General features: G+C 45.3%; 1 protein-coding gene across 2 annotated transcripts in view; it reads right to left on the reverse strand.

The window, feature by feature from the left end:
- THRAP3 (thyroid hormone receptor associated protein 3) overlaps nucleotides 1-12,575 on the reverse strand; it is a 77,740-nt gene that overhangs the window by 2,379 nt on the left and 62,786 nt on the right. The window contains exons 6-11 of one of the 2 annotated variants that reach the window (XM_054495792.2): nucleotides 11,404-11,576; nucleotides 10,256-10,367; nucleotides 9,039-9,123; nucleotides 6,218-6,405; nucleotides 1,905-2,103; nucleotides 1,289-1,429 (exon numbers count right to left, since the gene is read on the reverse strand). In XM_054495792.2, coding sequence (XP_054351767.1) covers nucleotides 1,289-1,429; nucleotides 1,905-2,103; nucleotides 6,218-6,405; nucleotides 9,039-9,123; nucleotides 10,256-10,367; nucleotides 11,404-11,576 — 898 coding nt within the window. Of the gene's footprint in view, nucleotides 1-1,288; nucleotides 1,433-1,904; nucleotides 2,104-6,217; nucleotides 6,406-9,038; nucleotides 9,124-10,255; nucleotides 10,368-11,403; nucleotides 11,577-12,575 lie in introns of both variants that reach the window. The other variant, XM_054495779.2, reaches the window with a different exon arrangement.

Consider the following 12,575-nt stretch of genomic DNA (forward strand, 5'->3'; position numbering starts at 1 on the left):
CCAAATGCTCAGAATCCAATGCTGGGGCTGGGGCTTTCCTGATCCTCCACCTCCACACTCTCATTTTGTATCTCCCCTGTTTTATGCAAGGAGGCAGTGTGACAGGGTAGGAAAAACACTTAACCTACATTTCATTTTTTCTTTTTCACTTAGTTCAAGGAAAGGATTAACCTACATTTCAAACAATCCTTGCTCTGACAATCTCATGAGACAGAAGGAGGGATCCAATCAAACAATGAGAAAGCATTTTGAAAACCAGCAGTCATTACCTTATCAGCCCCATGACTTCAGAGTCTAAACCACCCCCCACACAAGCTAGGCTGTTGGAGCTCAGCTCAGCAGAAGTGTCAGCTTCTTCTGACCATGGCTGCTTGTTCGCACTAAATGAATCAGGCTGGCAATACTCTCTCAGGTGGCAGATAGGGGCAAGGGAGAGGGCCTTTAATCTTTCCCCTACAGCAGTCCCACTCCAGCACCTAACCCGGGCCCAGCCAACTACAATTCCCTAGAGATAAGTTCAAAGGTCCTCTAGTAGCCTCAAAGCAGTTTCCAGCAGCAGCAACCCTAGAAAAGGGGTGGTGGCCACACACAGCCATCCACACACAACCTGTTTCCTAGCTGTCCAACTGACAATACAGATCCATTCCAGCCATTCTGGCAAGTGATAGAGATTCAGCTGCTCCTTTACCTTAGTTATAACACTCATACCAGCTTGGATTTTAGCCTGCTGTTACATACCAAGGCCAAGAGAGCTCACTCAAGGCCAGGTACTTCAGCCTATAAAAGTATTAATCTGAGGGAGGCCCAGAGTGCACGGGAATGATCAACAGCCTAGATGAGAGAAGCCCCAGTGGCGTTTCATTTTGGGGAGACATCCCTTTCCTCAAAGAGGTCCTGCGCGGTCTTTCTTGTCATTCTTGCATGAAGGAGTGGCAGAGAGGGACAGCAGCATCAGGGAAGGGTTATGGCTCTATCCACAGAAATGAGGGAGGCTGAGGTCGGTGGTGGGTGAGCAGTAAAACAAGTTCACAGACTAAAAAGACAAGACCAATGCTTCTTGCTTATCTTGGAATCCATAAACATCTTCAGTGATAAACCCTTTGAAGACCAGGACTGCCTCTGTAGAGGACACCCATCTAGTTAGCACTATGCAAGTACACACGCCCCAGTGCAATATTCCTGCACATACATTTAATCGCAGTTTTGGACAAACTAATTAAGGCCTGGTATCAGCTACTGTGTGTGTCAAAGGCCCTCTGACCCTCCCTGGTTATCCCCAGACACATACCAAGTAATACTTCTTGCTTTTGGGTGTATACTCTGGGTCCCACTCCTCTTCCCGGTTTCTTTTTTGAAAATCATTGTTGCTGTTGTTGTTATTGTTCCCAGAGTAGTTGCCTCTGCCCCAGCCTCTTCCTCTGGCTCGAAACTGCTATTGCAATAAATGAGGGAAAAAGGAACAAAGGATCACGCCCAGGAATGGGGAACAAACCCCCCTGCTTTCTGTTCAGAACACTTTTCTGGTGTGGAATAGACAGCTGTCTTCCAGTCATATGCTGGTCAGCTGGTTTCCAGCCATTCCCTTTCTGCTCATCTCAAGTCTGTAGCCTACATAGAGGACAAACCTGCCCCAAGGGCCTCCCTATAAACAGCAGTAGTCAAGGTAAGTGGGGGAAGTTCTGGGACCAGAAGCCATAAGAGGCTTTCTAGCTAAGTGTGATTATGAACAGAAAAGTAACAAAAAATGGAAAGGCCAGGAAATGTGGGAAGGAGAACCAAAGATTCCAGGGTCTTTGGATTGGATTACTTATGTCAAAGGCAACAAAACTGGTATTCTGATGAAACATAATCAGAGTTGGTAGAAGCAAGGGGCTTAGAGAAAGGGGGAGATGGGAAGGTCTTACAAAGGTTCCTCGAGCTCTGCCACCTCCTCTTTCACTTGGACCCACAAAGTCTTTGGTCCCCAGTCTTGATTTGTCAAAGCCCGTGGTGCTCTCCTCTCTTTCCTCTGTCTCTTCAGTGTACTCTTCTGCTTTGTAGGAGTGAGATGACTGGGAGGAAGAGGAGGAGGATCTGGACCTGTCTCTTGCTCTCCGATGCTTCCTGTGAAAAGAGAAGAGCCAGGGTGATCAATCGTCTTCTAGGGGACACTGCTTGGCTGGGGCCTCATGGATAAGCACAGGACAATCAAAAGTGTGCCTGTGATGGAAGAAACTGATGATGAGTAACCTTATAAAACCAGCTCACCCCCAACCTGCCCACCCAAGATACTTCCTCTCAATTCTGTCAGTCATGTTCAGTGACATATCTATGTCTGAGTCTGTGATAAACACATGACATACACAGAAACAGAACAAAACACAGTCCTTGGCCTCTAGTAGCTCAGTCTAAGATACAGGCATGAATTAATAAGGGAGAAGGAAATTAACACTATATTGAGAGCTCCAAAGTATCTGGTACTGGGCCAGATAAATAGCTTTGTATATTATCGTCTGTTAGTGCTTTCTATTACTTTTATTTCTTACAGGAATGCTACCTGTCTTACAGCGTTCTCTAAATAAACACTGTGTTTAAACACCTTACACCAACATAGCTGGCATGCAGTAAAGGGCAATACGACTCAGTATTATTTCCCTCATTTTACAGGTAGGAGGCTCAGGTGAGAGAACCGAGCAGAGCCCGGATTCTAACCTAGCTCGGACTAATTATACCACGACTCCACATATTACCTCCCACTGAGCTCAAACAGGTTGTGTGACTAAGCCTAGGATCTGGCATAACTCTCCCAGAGTTATTTCCCTTCCCTTTCCTTCATCTAGGGGAAATTACAGACTAGGGCAAATTAGCTTAATACGATGAGTCATTATCTATGTTCTAAAGTCAGTACCAGCCCTGCCATGTGATAGTGGAAGTTACTGAATACCTCTAGGGGGCAGCAAGGCCAGGATCCCAGGAGTAGAGGAGTAGCAGAGCCAGCCAAATGTCAGTAACCTATCATTGTCCTTCCCTCCCTCAGTCTTCCATTATGAAAGGCATCATGCTCCCTGCTCCTCACCCACAAACACTTACTCATACAAAGGGGAAATCAAAGTTACTGTCATAGGATTCATGTAACTTCAACTTTGACCCCACTAAACATCCGTGCTATTTCAAGAGGTTTTCAAAAATAAGACTCTCTGGCTGGGCGTAGTGGCTCTCTCCTGTAATCCCAGCACTTTGGGAGGCCAAGGCGGCTGGATCACGTGAGGTCAGGAGTTCGAGACCAGCCTGGCCAACATGGCAAAACCCCATCTCTACTAAAAATACAAAAATTAGCTGGGTGTGGTGGAAAGCATCTGTAATCCCAGCTACCCAGCTACTCAGGAGGCTGAGACAGGAGAATCACTTGAACCCAGAAGGCAGAGGTTGCAGTGAGCCAAGATCATATCACTGCACTCCAGCCTGGGCGACAGAGCGAGACTCTACCTCAAAAAAAAAAAAAAAAAAAAAAAAAAAAAGACTCTCAAAAGGCCTCAAATTTGAGTCTTTGCATTGTCTCTTTTTTGTTGTTGTTGAGATGGAGTCTCACTCTGTCGCCAGGCTGGAGTGCAGTTGTGCGATCTTGGCTCGCTGCAACCTCCACCTCCTGGGTTTAAACGATTCTCCTGCCTCAGCCTCCCGAGCAGCAGGGATTACAGGCACCCACCACCATGCCCAGCTAATTTTTGTATTTTTAGTAGAGACAGGGTTTCACCATGTTGGCCAGGATGGTCTCAATCTTCTGACCTCATGCTCCGCCCACCTCAGCCTCCCAAAGTGCTGGGATTGCAGGCGTGAGCCACCGCACCCGGCCAGCATTGCCTCTTATTAGCTGTGTGACCTGGGTAAGTCATTCTTCAGTTATATAAAAAAAAGTTCTGGCTGGGCACAGTGGCTCATGCCTGTAATCACAGCACTTCAGGAGGCCAAGGCAGGCAGATTGCTTGAGCCCAGGAGTTCTAGACCGTCCTGGGCAACATGGCAAAACCTCAAATCTACAAGAAATACAAAATTAGCCGGACATGATGGTGTACACCTGTAGTCCCAGCTGACTGGGAGGCTGAGATGGGTAGATCACTTGAGCCCAGGAGGTCAAAGCCGCAATAGGCCAGTGATCGCATCATTGCACTCCAGCCTGGGCGACACAGCAAGACCCTGTCTCAAAACGGGCCAGGTGTGGTAGCTCATGCCTGTAATCCTGTGCTTCGGGAGGCCAACGAGGTGAGTGGGAATCACGTGAGGCCAAGAGTTCAAGACCAGCATGGGAAACATAGCAAGCCCTCGTCTCTACAAAAAATTTTAAAAAATTAGCCGGGCATCATGGTGCATACCTGTACTCCTAGCTCAGCCTAGTTGGAAGGCTGAGGCAGGAGGGATCACTTGAGCCCAGGAGTTCGAGGATGCTGTGAGCTATGATCGTGCCACTGCACTCCAGCCTGGGTGACAGAGCAAGATCGTGTCTCCAAAAAAAAAAAAATCACAGAATACTGGGGTTTGCAGGGAACTCATTCAAAGTCACATAGCAAGTCAGAGGTAGGCATGTGTTCCAGGGAGAGGAAATCAGGGTTAGTTATTCAGACTCAACTCTGAAATGCTTGAGGGGTTCATGTTCCACTTCTAACTGGCAGCCCAGGCACTACTGTACTACCACTTCCATTCCCTGCTGAGGATTCACAGGTTCTTTATCTATGGGCAGCCCCAAAAGCTGCCAAGGCTCCTAATGCATAAGTAACACATTGGAATGGGAGACAAAGTAGAACAAAAGATCTGTGTTTGAGGTCAGCTGATACTTGTGATTTTTTTTTTTTTTTTTTTTGAGATGAAGTCTCACTCTGTCGCCTAGGCTGGAATGCAGTGGTGAGAACTCGGCTCACTGCAACCTCCGCCTCCCAGGTTCAAGCGATTCTGCTGCCTTAGCCTCCCGAGTAGCTGGGACTACAGGCACACGCCACCATGCCCGGCTAATTTTTTTTTTTTTTTTTTTTAAAGTAGAGACAGGGTTTCACGATATTGGCCAGGCTGGTCTCCAACTCCTGACCACGTGATCTTCCTGCCTCGGCCTCCCAAAGTGCTGGGATTACAGGCGTGAGCCACTGCACCCGGCCAATACTTGTGATCGTAAGGCACATTATTCTAAGCTTGGCTTATCTTTCAAATGGGCAAAATGGATATCACACCAACTGTTCAATTTATCTCAAGGGGTTATCAGAAAATTGATAGAAAAACGCGGCCAGGCATGGTGGCTCACGCCTGTAATCCCAGCACTTTGGGAGGCCGAGGTGGGTGAATCATGAGGTCAGGAGTTCAAGACCAGCCTGGCCAACATGGTGAAACTCCATCTCTAAATACAAAAAATTAGCTGGGTGTGGTGGTGGGCACCTGTAATCCCAGCTACTCAGGAGGCTAAGGCAGGAGAATCGCTTGAACCCGGGAGGCAGAGGTCGCAGTGAGCCGAGACTGCACCACTGCACTCTAGCCTAGGCAACAGAGCAAGACTCCGTCTCAAAAAAAAAAAAAAAAAAAAAAATGCTTGCCAGCTAAAGTTCAAAATCAGCAGAAGTGTTGCTTCTTACCAGAAGGTATGGGGCTTCAACTGTGCTTTTCGTGACACATGATTAAAAAGTCATGGAACATTCAAAAACGTAAACAGAAACATCAGGACATAAGCATGAATGTTGCCCCACAAAGTTCAACAATACCACCTTTGTTTAAGGAGTACCTGGAACACCTCTCTTGGAACTGTCTGTAAAACTAGTTTAAAAGGCACTTAAGATCAACAATCATGTACTATCTAGTTCCACCCTGTTTCTTTGACTAAACAGTGTTATTACTTGACAATGACTTTGGGCCATTTCTAAAATACAACTTCCCCATGAAAATGTGTGATGAAAAAGGCACATGTAAGACTGCAAAAGGAATTCCCAAATGATTTTAATGATTCTCCACACCATCCCTGTGGTCTATTTAACAGATTAACTTCTCTCATGAAGCCTTCTTTGGACAAAGATCACACCTATTTTGATGTAGAAATTGTTTTCAAACTAGGGACCCTACTTGACATTTACATGGATTAAAAGAAGAAACAGGTTGCTATAATTACTAACCCTAAACTCCTCTGATTTGAAAGTTCTGGTGTATAGCCCAAAGGGGGCAGACAAGAAGCTTAAGAGCCTGAAAGGGGTGACAGGGGCTTACGTACTTCTGTTTCTTTGATCCTTTATGAGTTTTCTCTGTTTTTTCAGCTGACCTTTCCCTTGAGTGGCTGGAGTCTCGGGAATCCACTGATTCTCTCGATTTACCTCGTTTAAGATCTCTCTCCTTATGTTTTTTACGACGTTCAATATCAAGGCGGAGATCAACAGGATCATCTTTGTATTTTCCCTCAGCCTATCAAAAGATAAGCCAAAATTAAGGTTTCTGGGATTCAGAGCTGTCAACTCAACCATCCCACAAACTGTGGTTTTTACTCCAATGGAGGGGTGCAGAGGAAGCACTGGGAAATGTGAGGCATCTCACCCAAGCTTGGAAGGGATGCAGGATGTCCCACAGAAGTTACTCCATAAGGATCCCTCACAGAACCCAAGCCAGTTCTCCAAAACAATGATGCTGGCCTTCTGAAAATGCTATGCATTGATCTCACTTTGTTTCCTTTCTGGCCCAGTAATGACTCTGGCTAGTTTAGAAGTTGAGAAGGCTGGCCGGGTGCAGTGGCTCACGCCTGTAATCCCAGAACTTTGGGAGGCCAAGGCAGGCGGATCACTTGAGCTCAGGAGTTCGAGACCAGCATGGGCAACAACCAAAACCCTGTTCTCTACTAAAAATACAAAAATCAGCCGAGCGAGGTGGCGTGTGCCTGTAATCCCAGCTACTAGGGAGGCTAAAGCAGAAGAATCGCTTAAACCTAGGAGGTGGAGGTTGCAGTGAGCCGAGATCGCACCACTGCACTCCATCCCGGCCAATACAGCGAGACTATCTCTCAAAAAAAAAAAAAAAAAAAAATGTTGAGAAGGCTAAAATTAGCTCTGGAAAAGTAGGTGGTTGGGCTGGCTCAGGATTAGCCACCACTAAGAGTAGAAAAGCTCACCTTCCCCTACCTATACTGTAGGATCCACGCATGGCTTATCCTCCACTTGGAATTATCTCTGAGTATTGAGTCCAAAGAGGGACAATGGAAGACTTAAGCAGCCTTCAAAATCCTGAGTTATACTGAGAAATTTCTCTAGAAAGGGAATATCAAAAACTATGGGGAATTCATAAACTGGTATTACCAGGTGAAAGGAAAGGGAAGGGAAGGGGAAGGGGTAAAGAAAGCAAAGAAACAGGGAGGAAGGGAGGGAAGAAGGAAGGGAGGGAGGGAGGAAGGGAGGAGGGAAGGAAGGGAGGAGGGAAGGAGGGGAGGAGGGAAGGAGGGAAGGAAGGAAAAAACTTCTCTGCTGGCTTCCTAAGCAGTTCAGCTATGAAGGTATGTTTTGCAGCAGCAACAGCACACCTGCTCAGACCACTGCAGCAAAGGCTTTCAACAATTCTTGGGAAACTCAGTGGGGCAAAGGTGCATGGTAGTTCAGGACATCCCACACTAGGATTTGTCTCATGGAGGTAACTCAGGGAGGAAGAAATGAGCAGTTCACTCTGCATTAAGAGTTTACATATATGAACTACTAAACTTAAAAAAAAAGTTTAACAGCAGGAGTGGCAGAAACTAGGTTTATTTATTTATTTATTTATTTTGAGACAGAGTTTCGCTCTTGTTGCCCTGGCTGGAGTACAATGGCGGGATCTCAGCTCACTGCAACCTCCACCTCCCAGGTTCAAGTGATTCTCCTGCCTCAGCCTCCCAGGTAGCTGGGATTACAGGCATGCACTACCACACCCGGCTAATTTTGTATTTTTAGTAGAGACGGGGTTTCACCATGTAGGTCAGGCTGGTCTCAAACTCCCGACCTCAGGTGATCCACCCACCTTGGCCTCCCAAAGTGCTGGGATTACAGGCTTGAGCCACCTTGCCCGGCCGTTTATTGTTTTATCACTTAATTTGTTTCCTAACAGAGGGAACTGGGCCTCTGCATCCTCCAAAGAGCAAAAAAAGACAAAAAGACAAATGCAACACTGCTCCCAGGGGTAACACCTCCAATGAGTTGGCTTTCTTTGGGCATGGTGGGCAAGATCTCTTCTGATGTTTTAAAGAAAACCTTGGGTTTTACATGGCTAGTGCCAAGCTGGAGAAGGGGTACTCGGAGGAGGAAAGAGGGGTGGGGAGAGAAGAGAGACTGCCCAGAAGCACCTCTCATCACATTCAACCAACAAAACAAGTACTTTTTAGAAAAGGTTTCAGCAGCATTGGAATAACCATCTGTTATTTTAAATTTCAACTGTATATGTGAATGAAGATCAATAAATACTAAGATTTTTTTAAAGCCCAATTTAGTTATTTCACAGTAAAAGATTGTATACAAGCTTTAACCTCTTAATAACAGTGTTTACGTGCACATCACTGCAAATGTAGCTGGGCCATCAAAGTAATCTTTAGCTTTAAAGTAACAGTAATTGACAGATGATAGATATGGTACAATGTTAGGAAAAAAAACTGGACCAGCTGTTTAAAAACAGTCTACTTAAGTTAAGACATGAATATTTCACTCTTCTCTGACATGCATGTCTTTCTGAAATCATGGTTGGAAATAGTGCATGTATACAGTTGATTTGATAATACTTACAAGCAGAAAAATATCACAAAAAGTTTCTTCTCTCATCATGGGCACTTGTTCCAAAACTCCTCTCTTTTTTTTCTCAAGCTCACCTCAATAGACTTTGGGGTCATTTACCATATTCTAACCACTTCACAAAGGTTGTTGATACATTTAATAAAAATTAACCCTTTGTAGTTCATTTTTAGAATTATGCCCATCCTTAAAAGAAAAACACAAACTTAAGTAGAGAGTAATTTAAACAAACACATTTCTGTCAAGTTCATGCCCAACGCACTCATTTTGTTGGAATTACTGATCAAATCAACAGTTCACCTTGTAGCCAGGTTCCCGGGGACTTTTCATTTCATCATGAGCCAAACCATGTTTTCTGAATGTACTGGGGGAAATGTCTATTCTCCTAAAATTGAAAATACAAAACGATATAGTATTCCATTGTGTGAATATGATACTGGTAATATTCTAGCTCCTAAGTTGGCTAACAGATTCACAGGCATTATTTTTCCTTACGTTTCATGACTTATGTATGTATTACTTTTACTCTTATATACTTACACTCTCCCATAGGCAGACACACACACACACAGAGTCCCAGGTTCCCAAGGTGTAACAGAAGTTAGAAGTTTTTGTTCTCTCCTGGTTTTGCTACACACAAAAAGATGGACTCACCCATAGCCTTAAAGGTAAGGCCAACTTTGTTTCTAGTCCCTGTCCACTGAACTGACTCCCACAACCACATGGAATAGTCTTTAAACCTGCTGGGCCTTAAAATTCTGTGAGATAATCCTACAAGCTCCCGCCTCTAGCCCCCAGGCAAATTCTTCCAAAAGAATCCAACTACCCATGATTAAACTACCATGAAATATTAATATACAGGCTTACCTAAAGAAACTAGCATTAGGCTGGGCGCAGTGGCTCATGCCTGTAATCCCAGAACTTTGGGAGGCTGAGGCAGGCAGGTCACCTGAGGTTGGGAGTTCGAGACCAGACTGGCCAACATGGTGAAACCCTGTCTCTACTAAAAATACAAAAATTAGCTGGGCATGGTGGCGCATGTTTGTAATCCCAGGTACTTGGGAGGCTGAGGCATGAGAATTGCTTGAACCTGGGAGGCAGAGGTTGCCCTGAGCCGAGATTGCACCACTGCACTCCAGCCTGGGTGGCAGAGCAAGACTCCATCTCAAAAAAAAAAAAAAAAAAAAAAAAAAAAGGACAAGAAAATAAACTAGCATTTACTCTACCTACAGAAACTCACAGTAATTTCAGGCTAACATTTGCCAGCTTCCAAGAATATAGGAGTTAATCTATGTCAAGAGAGCTGTTTTCCTCAGGCCCAATGTGAGAGACTATTATCCCAAAGCATGTCCTGTACACTCTCAAATATAAATGCCTATAGCTCTCTTAGAGTCTGAAAGATGTTACCGTAAATTTTGTATTAAAGGTGCATCAAGCAGCAGAATTTAACAAAGTGAGTTTAATGTCTGATACAAAGTCTTTTATTACAACCTCCAGTATAAGGCCATGGTCCTTACCTGTGTATCTCTGGGCTTTTCTTGTTTTTGGCTGCCTCCTGCTCAGTTCCTCTCTTTAGGTATTTAGTAAAGCGTTCATGTAATGTCATTCCTGAGGACCCAAAGTGATGCTCTGTTGGGATTAAAAGAAACACATTATGGGCCAGGCACGGTGGCTCAAGCCTGTAATCCCAGCACTTTCGGAGGCCGAGGTTGGCAAATCACGAGGTCAGGAGATCGAGACCATCCTGGCTAACACAGTGAAGCCCCATCTCTACTAAAAATACAAAAAATTGGCGGGCATGGTGGCGGGCGCCTGCAGTCCCAGCTACTCCGGAGGCTGAGGCAGAAGAATGTCGTGAACCCAGGAGGCAGAGCTTGCAGTGAGCTGAGATCCCGCCACTGCACTCCAGCCTGGGCAACAGAGCAAGACTCTGTCTCAAAAAAAAAAAAAAAGAAAGAAACACATTATGTTATCAAAGGCAGACACAATGTTTTAACTCTTTTGCAGGAACCAGTAACCACAGAGATGCAACTAAAGTAGTTAAATCCACACAACAAACATACTGAGAAGAGGAAGCAAAAATGGCTGGTTCAAACACAGTCCCATATTGGGCACTAGATTTCCACTGTAGCTCCCATGTCTTAGGACAGAGAAACTTGAAGCTTATTCTCCTTGGAAGCACAGCACCAACTCTTGCTTGAGTTTATATTCAGATGGAACCTGCAACTGGCCCAACCCAGCTTCTCCATCACTTCTCTTAGCCATTCCCTAACCTGCTCAACTCCATTTGGCCAGGGGGATGATAGAATAATTTGGGGAAGAAATTCACACCACAAGGTCTGTAAGAGATCACTTAGAGGGGAGAAGACAGAGATGCTAGAAAAGTCATTTTGCTATTGGCTTCTCAGTTTTCAACCATTCTAAATCTTTGTGTCAAGGATTTAACCCGTTCTCTTGGTCACAGGTTACTAGCATTTCAAAATGCTAAGCTCTGCAATTAAAATATGGAAACTGCTTCTTGAACGGAATTTCCTTCAAGCCAGCCCCTAGCTTCAAAGGCCCTTTAGATGAGATACAAGGCCCCCCAAACTCCTTATCCACTCATCATTCATCCTTCTTCTAAGTGTGGAACACGAGCTTGAAGCAGGCCAGGGTCTGGACTCACCTTTAACATGGTGAACAATGGTCACTATATGTTGGGCAAACAGTTCTGAGGGGCTACGCTGAGACTGAGCTGATTGTATGTGCTGGAAAATGGAACGAAACTCCTGTTCCTTTTTGTTGCTATGAACTAGATCTCGGCAAAGCTTGCGTTCCTGAGCCAATAAGCCACTGGGTCTGAAAAAGAAATACGGGGAGGCCCAATTAGAACACAATATACAGAAAGAACATTAAAACCATAAAAATACTTTTTTGAAGAGTTTTAAATCTATCCATAAACTTCTTTTCTTCCTACCGGAGTTGAAAGTAACCTCAATGCACTGTAACTATGGAAAAGGATATACAAAATCTCTCTCTTCTCTTTCTTACTGGAATCTTCAAGTGGAGTGAAGTGTTAAACCTTAGTCACTGCTGGTTTTAACACATCCAACAAATGAGAAAGTATTTTAAAAGATGAACTACAGCTGGGTGCAGTGGCGCACGCTTGTAATCTCAACACTTTGGGAGGCAGAGACAGGTGCATCACTTGAGCCCAGGAGTTCAAGACTCCATTTCAATCAATCAATAAAAAGATCAGCAAGCATGACCAGCCAAGGCCATTCAGGGAGGTGATGTCATGAAGCGGGAGTGGGGTGTGGCTGGAATGCTGTTCACACAGACTTCCAGTTGCCTGAGTAGTTTACACCAAGTAAAAAACCAGTCAGCCTTGGCCTCCCAACTCTTTCCTAAAGTTCAGGGGACGAAGGGTAGATGTATTGCCTTCCTTAACTCTAAAATTGTGGCCAGGCACGGTGGCTCATGCCTGTAATCCCAGCACTTTGGGAGGCTAAGGCAGGCAGATCACCTGAAGTCAGGGGTTCAAGATCAGCCTGGCCAACATGGTGTAACCTAGCCTCTACTAACAATACAAAAATTAGCCAGGTGTGGTGGCAGGTGTGTGTAATCCCAGCTACTGGGGAGGCTGAGGCAGAAGAATCGCTTGAACTCGAGAGGCAGAGGTTGCAGTGAGTTGAGAGTGCACCACTGCACGCCAGCCTGGGTGACAGAGAGAGATTCTGGGCTGGGTGCGGTGCTCACGCCTGTAATCCCAGCACTTTGGGAGGCCAAGGTGGGCGGATCACGAGGTCAGGAGATCAAGACCATCCTGGCTCACAGGGTGAAACCCCATCTCTACTA

The sequence above is a fragment of the Pongo pygmaeus genome, chromosome 1 (assembly GCF_028885625.2).
Source record: "Pongo pygmaeus isolate AG05252 chromosome 1, NHGRI_mPonPyg2-v2.0_pri, whole genome shotgun sequence".
Classification (NCBI taxonomy): domain Eukaryota; kingdom Metazoa; phylum Chordata; class Mammalia; order Primates; family Hominidae; genus Pongo; species Pongo pygmaeus.